The sequence below is a fragment of the Vigna radiata genome, chromosome 1 (assembly GCF_000741045.1).
Source record: "Vigna radiata var. radiata cultivar VC1973A chromosome 1, Vradiata_ver6, whole genome shotgun sequence".
Classification (NCBI taxonomy): Eukaryota; Viridiplantae; Streptophyta; class Magnoliopsida; order Fabales; family Fabaceae; genus Vigna; species Vigna radiata.
Genome location: NC_028351.1, coordinates 12,185,298 through 12,195,617, shown reverse-complemented (window position 1 = coordinate 12,195,617; position 10,320 = coordinate 12,185,298). Strand labels below are relative to the sequence as shown.

The following is a 10,320-nucleotide window of genomic DNA, read 5'->3' as shown; positions in this document are numbered from 1 at the left end:
TGTATACACATAGGGTAATGTATTTATAATAATAAGAGTGTGGGCTAAGCCCAAATACAAATGAACATGTAAATGAAATAAACACAATATCTAACACCCACCATTGTCTCTTGAAATTCAGCTCCAAGATAACCACTGGATACACGGAACCGGTTGTCCAATAACAAATAGTATGTTACAGTACCCTGAAATTCATAGACAGAGATAAGAGACAATCTGGCAGGTACACACTTACGGTGAAAATGAAGATCACAAACCTTATTTTGTATTCTGTTTGCAAGAGATTCAATCAATTGATTCCTTTCAAATCCCATCTTAACCACTTCTTGAAGAATCTCCTCGTCAATCTACAAAACCATGATATTCATTGATTTTTCTTTCTTTGATTGAAAAGAACAAATCAAGTAACAAACAATCTGTAATACTTTGTGTTTGATGTATGAAAAAAAAAATACATACAAAGTCCACTGAAACATTTAGTATGCTACAGAAATGCAAACAGAAACGAAAACCATAAAAAGGTATACCATGATAGGATACTATGTTATGGGCCTAAATCAGATGACCTAAAAGTTGGGTTAGACAATTATTGCATTTGGACACGGCCAAAAGAAACATCTGATCCAAATACTGCATCTCAGAAGGCAATGGAATGGCATAAGGAAAGGGAATTATGATGAATTGGCAATTTGATTAGGAGAGCGATAAGAACATAGAAAAGATGTGTGAAGCAAGTCAGTTTTTTATTTTTTTCTTTTTACAGAAGTAGAGATAGCTTTCTTGAAGGACCTGAGGGATTTGTTGTGAACTTAAAAGAGCTTTGGTTCAGTTCTTTACAATTCAATAACACTCATTGATAGGATACAGGGGAGAGAGCATAATGGGTATTGAGTTTAGGTTAGAAGGCAAAGGAATAGTATAAATAGGACTCTTATATTGTCAGAGGAAGTTAGTCAATTGTATACTTTGTAGAGACCGGTTTCGAACCTGGTGAGATGGGTTAGGCCCTCGAGTTACACTTCTTACTTCGTGATTGTTACTGTGAATAAGATACCCATTGTTTCATTCTTTCTGTCTTGTGTGAGTAAATATCAGTGGTGAGAGTGACTGTTAGGATCTTATAATAAAGATTCCTAACAAATTGGTCTGACCTGCCGGATCTTGAACGGAGGGGCGCGGGTTATACATGGCGGGAAAGACTGACGGAAACGTGATGGAGGGGCGGATGGAGACGGTGGAAATTGCCGTCGAGGGGATCAAGGCTGAGACTGCAGCGATTCGTCAAGAATTGAAAGAAATTGCGAAGGTCTTGGCGGGAAGGGGTCGGCGTCAAGATGAACCGTCGGTCAATGGAAATGTGAAGAAGACGGGGGAGAACAGAAGCGGAGAAGGAAGTGGCCGAACTGAAGGCGCGATTAATTGGAGGAAAAAGGTGGAACTACCCACCTTCGACGGATCGGATCCGCTTATCTGGATCAATAGAGCGGATCGATTTTTCGATTTGCAAGGAGTATCGGAAGATGAGGAGAAGGTCCGATTAGTAGAATTCAGTATGGAAGATAGCGCTCGCTACTGGTTCAAAGCTTGGAAGGAGAAAGCAAAGAATCGTTCATGGGATAGTTTGAAGGGAGCTCTCGTAATAAGGTTTGGCACCATTGTTGAGCGGAAGTCGTATTGGGGACGAACATGCGGTGAGGTGACAAGGTCCGAGACCGATCGCTATGACCCAGGCCGATCAAGAGTGACCGAGCGGTTGGACGAATCAGAACAGGAGAGGACTACTGGACCCAACGGGAGGGGACTGACGAAGCTGAACGTGACAAGATGGTTTGAACCGAACGGCGAAGCACTGCAAGCAGCAGACCCAAGAGGACTGAAGGAACAGCTTTGCATGGCATTGTCGGTGTATTCAGCTGGAGCAATAACTCAATCCAATACCATGAAGTTGTCGGGGTGGATTCAAGATCGGAGGGTAGTCGTGCTCGTCGATAGCGGAGCGAGCCATACCTTTATCTCGACAAGTTTGGCGGAGGAGATGGGTTTAGAGAGGGAGGAGACGGCACCTTATCGCGTCTGTCTGGGGGACGGCCAGAGAAAGGAAAGGCGAGGTTGTTGCATGGGAGTTTCTTTAACACTGGAGGGAGCGGAGATTAAAGAGGATTTTTATCTCTTTGAACGAGGGGAAGTCGATGTCGTGCTGGGAGTAGAGTGGCTGGCCAAGTTGGGGGAAATTAGGGTGGATTGGAAGCAAATGACCATGAAATATGGGTCAGCAGAAACAGAGGTAGTGATAAGGGGTGATAGCAAATCTATGATGAAAGTCATCACTCCCGAGGCGTTCAAGAAGGAGATAGGGATCAAGACTTTTGCGATGGTGTGGGGTCTGCATCAATCTAAAACAGCAGCGGCAAACCCAGGGGCAAAAGGATTAACCCTCATGCAGGAGCAAAATTTCGAGAAGGTGTTTGAGGTGCCACAAGGACTTCCTCTGGCTAGAAGAGTGGACCACCGGATAACCATTGAAGAAGGCACTGAACAAGTGAACGTGAGATGCTATAAGTATACCGACTTGATGAAGGCTAAAATAGAGAAGCAGGTCCAGGAGATGTTGGGCTTGGGCATTATTGGACCCGGTAACAGCCCATTTGCCAGTAAAGCTCCTATTTTCAGTGAAGATAGAGTGGTAGGTTGTGGCGAGTATGTCACAACAGTGAAGAAAGGAGAAGAAGTGTTGAGGCCTGGGATTAAAGCAGTGTTGTCAGGAAGTGACCCAGCTGTGGTTTGGGTGTCCACGGGTGCATCCACTAGGGCTGTTACAAGTCCATTTTCTGAAATTACTAGGTTATAAAACATGCAGATCTAGCTTCTAGCATTGGCCACAAAGGAATTTCCAGGTTGCTTGCAGAATCTTTATTAATTAGCCATCTTATATTACTTANAGTGGTGAAAGCTAATAAAATCCAAGAAGAATGGAAGACATTGGAGAAGGAATTGCCACCACCTAAGCCTCCCGACATGAATTGATGGGTAGTATCTAGTGCATTCTCTTCAGATGAAAACAAGATGATGAAGAGGAGCCAAGCGACCCGGTGTTTTTTGGATTCCAACCTTGAGGACAAGGTTGTTCTGCAGAGGGGTGTAATGATAGGATACAGGGGAGAAGGCATAATGGGTATTGAGTTTAGGTTAGAAGGCAAAGGAATAGTATAAATAGGACTCTTATATTGTCAGAGGAAGTAAGTCAATTATATACTTTGTAGAGACCGGTTTCGAACCTGGTGAGAGGGGTTAGGCCCTCGAGTTACACTTCTTACTTCGTGATTGTTACTGTGAATAAGATACTCATTGTTTCATTCTTTCTGTCTTGTGTGAGTACATATCAGTGGTGAGAGTGACTGTTAGGATCTTATAATAAAGATTCCTAACACTCATACACTGGCTTCTGTTCTTGAGTTGAGCGTCCTAACAGATGGCTTGCAAATATACTAACACTTATATCTAAGCACTTTGACAAAAAGGTAGTGTATTTAGACAACATAGAATTAACAAATAATGATGCAAGCAGACAAATAATCATGTTTGTACTATATAAATTGTATCTCTCATTTTGAGAAATTAAAAAGGGACAACAGAATTGGTATTTTTCAGATTAAAATTTTCTTTAGTATGGAGCATAACCTATGATACATCAATACTTCAATTTGTGTTACGTATCCTATCCGGCCCATAGCCTATACTTTAGGATACTTTATACCAATACTTATCTATGAAATATCTAATCTATAAAGTACTAATACTTTTATGATGATAATAATTTATAATTTTTTTGTTTTGACAACATTTTAATACATGTTATTTTAATATGGATCACATAATAACAATCACATGTTTATTATGATTTTAAAAATTTTAGTATAGTTTTCAAAATGCATATATCACGTATAATTCAGATACACATATTGTATCCGTGTATCATATGCCACAACTTAATAAAAAAGAAACCCAAAAACAAGTAAAATCCAAACCTTTTTGGCTTGTTGCAGTGTATCTGGTGGTGGCACTGCTAAATAACGTGGCAGACGAACTTGGAACCATGGGTGATGACGTATCTCAGGTATTGTCATCCTCTTCATGGGATCCACCACAAGCATCCTTGGAATCAAATCTCTAGCACCAGGTGACAGATGACTAGGAAGAGTGTATATCCCACCCTACAAGAAATGGTAATTAGTAAGGTGTGCACATAAGAAAAACTAAATCAGTTTACAGATAACATCATTTACTGTATGAATATGCAATGGATAAATTTAAAATCATCATCACATTCAACATACAAGATTAGACAAACTAAATGAAATAATATAAATCTTTTTTTAGTGAGTCACCGAGAATTATTAACTGTTGCAGGTTACTAATGCCTTTAGTAAGTATTATAAAGATAATTTACTGATTTACTGATTTTCCGAGGAGTGTTTCATAAATAGAAGTGTTATCGATAACCAATTAGTTTTTGCAATGTAGGAGGAACAATATCAACCTTCCTTTAAACAAAGACAGCAAAATATATGATAAGCATTGACCTAAAGGTATTAAACCACTCTAGATTTGTCAAAATCTCCATCAGCAACAATGTCAGAAAATGACCTGAAAGTGGCAGGAAATTTGACTACCAATATTTTGAACATAGACAGAAAAAGGAAAATTGAGAGCAATATTACCTTTATCTTTTTGAAAAGATTGGGAATGTTTTCATCATCAAAAGGAAGAGTGCCACAGAGAAGAGCATATAAAATTACACCACAGCTCCAGACATCTACTTCAGGTCCAGCATACAATTTCCCCGAGATAACCTATGAAAAATAATTTATTCTTGGATAGATTAATCACAAAAGGAGGTAAAATTCTCAGAAATAGTGGTGTAGTAATAATTTTAATATCTTATTCAATTACAGTCCAATTATTTACAAACCTCTGGAGCCGCATAGTTAGGGCTTCCACAACTTGTCTTAAGGAAGTGACCATCACGCATGATATTGCTCAAGCCAAAATCAGCAATCTTGATATTAAATTTGGAGTCCAAAAGTAAATTCTCAGGCTTCAAGTCTCTATGAACCACCATATTCCTGTGACAGTACTCCACACCAGAAATTATCTGTTTCGAATGTTCGATGACACAAGTTAGATTATATAATCAGCAACAAGCACAAATTTCTGAAGTGCACAAAAATATCAAAAATTAAACCTGCTGAAAAAAATGGCGGGCTTCGTCCTCTTGCAACCTACCCTTCTCCACTATGTAATCAAAGAGCTCTCCAGATTTCACGTACTCCATAACAACAAATATGTCTGATGGGGTTTCTATGACCTCGTAAAGTCGTATAATGTGATGATGCATAAACAATCTTAAAATTTTGATTTCCCTTCTAACTGCAACAAATTGAAGTAAAAAACAATGAGAAGAAAAACATTACAACATGTAAGCATATTTGAGAAGAAAAATATTACAACTTGTAAGTATATTCAACCATTTGCTAGTTACCAATAGCAAACATGCAAAATATGAAAACCATAAGTAAAGTGATTCAGCTATCAACTCTACAACAAATTAATTCTTAACCCCCCATCCCCCCCACACACACAGTCAATGTCCGGCCACACAAGAACATTTCATTCAATCTTCAATGATTTCAACCAACTCTAATTGGCTGGAGTTAAGGCAGGCTATGGATCACAACAATTAAGGAAAACTTTCAACAATATCCAACCAAAACATAGTGGTATAAACATGCAGAATTTTAAAACTAATGATATAGGAAAGCAGCTATACATGTACATATACATATAAACTTGACTGAAAAGTATTGGAAGACTGAAAACAATTAAAACCAGGTCCCACAGTTAGACAAACAGTAAATATTAAATCTATGCAAATGACTCAGACCTTTTTCTTCCATTTCCATGTTTCTTATCTTCTGGCGGTTAAGGATCTTTATAGCAACTTTATGACCAGTCAGTACGTGTTCGGCAATTTTCACCTTGCCAAAGGATCCAATGCCAAGTGTTTTCCCCAACTTATAATTTGGTAGAAACGTGTCCACACTTCCACCACCACTGCGGCCAGTTGACCTGTCCATTTTTATAATCTAGAGAAAAATTCAGAAAAAAAGAAAAAAAAAAAAGAACATGAGAAATCAGACACATAAAAGTATACAATCACAGATTCGCAAATGAAAATTAGATTGAAGAATTTCATCAAATAAAACAAAAATACTGGTACCATGAATGAAATGGTCAAAAAATGCTAAGAGTTTTTGTAATAATTGTACAAATTCCATTGGCATAACAAGCACAGCTTTACAGTGAGTTAGTAAAACTTCAACAGGGTCTCACATAGTAGCATAAAGCAGCTAAGAATAAAAATACTATAGCAAGCTGTGAAGCATAGACACGCCTCCTCCAAACGAGGTGTTAGACACTCTTCATGCATGACATTTGACAAGCACATGTCAGTTTCTGAGTTAGATTCCTGATAGCTTTGACTCATTAAGGTATATAGATCTTTATTTTCCATGAAGGATTGATCCCTACGCTTCCATATGGATCAAAACTCAAATTGATAGAAACTGTAGGATGTACGGACTATAATCTGATTCAAACAATGAGCCCAAGCCGCAAGCAATGACCTTCCCCTATCTTTAATGTGATTATCTGACAACCACCTAGCAACAACCACTACTAGCAATAGTGCTTTCCAACTACAACCCTTCTTCAACTCCCTCCACCCCACTATTCACTCGGTTTCTCTAACTTGTCTCTGCTTGTAACCTCACTCATGTCTCTCGCTAACTCAACGGTACTACTATTCTTTGACTGCTAGACAATACCTATACATTGCAATTTTGAATTATATAGATAAACACATACATGCACATGTACACCATGCTTCTACCATAAACAGTAATGCCATCTGCCATAATCCCCCATAGTCTGCCATTGCTAACTCCAACTCTAAATCTGGTTTTTATATCGACAGCTTCAAATCTTTGAATAATTTGTATGATGTTGCAAGTAAACATTGGGTTTGCCACAACACCCACAGATATTAAGCAGTTCTTTTGAACTGCTTTGAGAGTTTCTGATACTACCAAAGACACCAAAAAGCTTGTCAATGCACCCAGTTTGCAGTTCTTTGGTGAATAGAAACAAATGCTAAATTTTTCTCTAGTCAGAGCAGTCTTCTCTTAAGCCCATTTGGGATTGAGTAGTTTTTGAACCTGCCATGTGGAAGTCTGCTACTGGTCATTTTATGGGAGTGTCATTGTTGGTGTCTCTTTATTACATCTTCAGAGAGATTGGCCTGCTTTGCTTCATGGACCTTGATCTTTGCTGTTTTGGCATTTTCTTTTCCTTTCTGACTTTACTCTGCTCTCTTTTTTCCCTTGAATATTTTTTATCCTTACTATTGCATCTTTTTCTTCTCTCAATAAATTCTTCTTTGTTTATTAAAAGAATGACAATGGTCCCATTTTTCCATGAAGGGAGGGATAGATTCATATAATTTTCACTTGGATTGCAAGAAACAAAACCCAAAAGTATGCAAAGTGCCAATTACAGAGGCTAAATTTTGGACATACAGACAATATATGAACTTGCTATCTTTCAATATTATTGATATCCCACACTGATTAGAGGTATGGCTAATGTCATCCTTACAAGTTTTGTGAAATTCTCACCTAACAAGCAAGCTGTTTTGTAGAGTTAAGTTGAGCTCTAAACCCAAAATGTTAATATGAAATCATAGCCTAACCTAGATCTACTATAGGACCACCCTAATTAACTATTCCATAGATGTTTATGCCTAGGCACAAAGGGGAATAGTTATTGGGTGACCAGCACTTTTCCACACTCCAGATGTCTAGTCTTGGGTATTTTGGGTTGCCATTCCCATGTGGACAAGATATATGGCAAATGCAACCCTTATAAGGTGTGGGATGTCTTCAACTTACAAAATGGGTTTTGTACAGTTGAGTTAGGTCCTAAACTCAAATTCTAATAAATATGAAATCAACTTGATTTTTTCCCCTGACAATTTTTTTCTTTTATAGATATAAAACGGACAGAACCCACAAATATCAACCCGTCCATCAAAAGGCACACTGCTAGAAGCATTGAGGCAAGCCGTCAAAATGGTTGTCAGCCCTGCTTACTGGTTAGGAACCCTGCTTTTCAATGAAATATATCACTAATCCCTTATACATACCTTTCTAGTGCAAGTAAGGCACTCACCTTTAGCACCTGCCAATTAGATCTGTTTCCAAATAATTGTCACTGTAAGGTTTTATAGAGGATTAAGAAAATTGTAACTATTTAGAATTTTAAGACAAAATTAAGTTCTATTTTACTACATTACCATCCCATTTCATAGGTGTTTTCTCATTCCAAAAGTAAAATACCAAAAAGAACAAGGATAAGTTGAAAAAAGTAATAAATGCTTTGGGAAACCTGAAAACTAACAATTATTTTGAAATGGACAGAGTAATTGATAGCCATAAATAACACAGCATGCCCAATCATCTAATGTGTTGAATATTACACTGAAGAACTGACAAATGGTCTAAATAAATTACTATCAATGAGGCTCTGCTTTCATGGAAAACAGCTGCTTAATTGCAAGCATATGGTGTACAACTAAGGATATAATTTTTCCGACATTTAGTTGGTGTAAAAAATTTCACTTACCATAGAAGAGCTAACAGAGGGAAAAGACGAAACATATTGATAGGTTCCTGGACAGTGAACCTAATTGAAAACTCAATTCTAAACTCAGAACAACACAAGGTATGGAAGAAACGCATTCTTATTCACAAAAGAATATCTGTATACAATGAAAATAGTGGCTTAACCCTCTCCACAGGACAGACCCTGTTTAACAAACAATCAACCAAAAGTCCTCTCCCCACTAACAACTCTTCTATTTATAATTGCCTCTCCCGCCTCACTTAACTGCTGACACCCGTTAGTTAGTTACGCCTCTTCCTTCTCTCATACACTATCCACTTCTTCCTATTCTTTTCAGGTCTATCACATATGCACCATAAGGCACATCTAATTTGGCGCCTCATGCTAATTAAGGTACTACCCAGCCAATCCCTGTGGGCCCTTCGGCAAGCCCTTTTGGTTCATCAACGGCAGACCCTACCAGTAGCGGGAAAAAAAAAAACTCAAAATGTACAGTGATCTAAAATGCTAACTTTGATGCTAATTGGGACAAACTAAAATCAACAAAATTGTCCCAAACTTGACGCCTTATTTCTGTAAGACAAGCAACCCATTGGCACCTTTCTTCCGTTACAAATGCAAAATAGTTCTGTGAGGTGGCAGATTGGATCGCGTTTCCTCATTACCGCTGATTGAGATGCTGCCCCAGCCCACATCCGTGGTACCTTTAGCAAGCCTTGTCAGCTCACACAAGGCACACTCTACTTGCAGCTGTTAAAGAAGATTCAAAATATCCAGACATCTAACGAATTGTCAGGTCTTTGGCAATCTTCTTTACGTCACACACAAGCTACTGGCACCTTTAGACATGCAATGCAACCTATTGGCACATACCTCTCTTCTGTTAGACATGCAATGCAACATACTGGCGCCTCTCAGGTCAAGGCAATCGAAACCCCTCAGGACCTCAAGTCAACCACAAGCCAAGACAAAAGAACCCCTCTTCTCAAAAACCTACCTCCTTATATATCATACCTTAATCAAATCCTTTCCGGTTTCCACCAAATAAAACATTTTTTCTGAAGTGTTCCACACTAGCATCAAATCAAAGTAATCAAACATTCAACAGACGCGAAATGTCGCAATCTATCATATCCTAATTCCCCCGTTCAAAGAAATTCCCAACAAAAATACAAAATCAGGCGTGCAAAATGTATTGAAACCGACGCACAACAACAAACACCGCGAACTCAATCAGAAACAAAAACAAAAAATCTAAAAAAAAAAAAACATTTTAGAAGCTGAGCCGAACAGATTGAAAAGGAAACGGCAAATCGAGGAAAGGAAACAGAAGAGAAAATCGGAATGAAGTGATCTGAGGGGAAGGGAATGCAGAGAGAGGAGAATTAATATCCGAGAAAGCAATAAGAGAAAAGGCGAAATTGGATCGCTCACCGAAGCAAAAGGAAGGTTAGAGTGGTGGATTGTGAAGGAAGATAGAAGAGAGCATTGTTTGCACTCTTCGTTCGTGCGCTGCTGCTATTATTACGGTAAGATGCTGCGTTTCTCTTACCCCCTCTCTTCCCTTCGCCACGCAATTCA

The 10,320-nt window shown here is 38.5% G+C and overlaps 2 protein-coding genes across 7 annotated transcripts in view; one reads left to right on the top strand and one right to left on the bottom strand.

Moving 5' to 3' along the window:
- Nucleotides 1–10,320, bottom strand: part of LOC106771421 (SNF1-related protein kinase catalytic subunit alpha KIN10) — a 12,903-nt gene extending 2,583 nt beyond the window's left edge. For 2 of the 6 annotated variants that reach the window (XR_001376464.2, XM_014657399.2), the window contains exons 1-8: nt 10,174–10,320; nt 5,942–6,143; nt 5,243–5,427; nt 4,970–5,152; nt 4,719–4,850; nt 4,026–4,211; nt 258–347; nt 102–185 (exon numbers count right to left, since the gene is read on the bottom strand). Coding sequence is in view for 5 of the 6 variants with exons in the window: in XM_014657399.2 (XP_014512885.1) it covers nt 102–185; nt 258–347; nt 4,026–4,211; nt 4,719–4,850; nt 4,970–5,152; nt 5,243–5,427; nt 5,942–6,134 (1,053 nt within the window). In the remaining variant the exon portion in view is untranslated. The other 4 variants (XM_022785001.1, XM_022784997.1, XM_014657410.2 and 1 more) reach the window with 4 other exon arrangements.
- Nucleotides 778–3,823, top strand: LOC111242322. Its single transcript, XM_022784994.1, has one exon. The coding sequence runs from the start codon at nt 1,187–1,189 to the stop codon at nt 2,846–2,848; it is 1,662 nt and encodes a 553-aa protein (XP_022640715.1). The 5' UTR covers nt 778–1,186; the 3' UTR covers nt 2,849–3,823.

Coding starts and splice junctions, on each gene's coding strand:
- LOC111242322 (XM_022784994.1), top strand. CDS start 1,187: ATGGCGGGAAAGACTGACGGAAACGTGATGGAGGGGCGGATGGAGACG.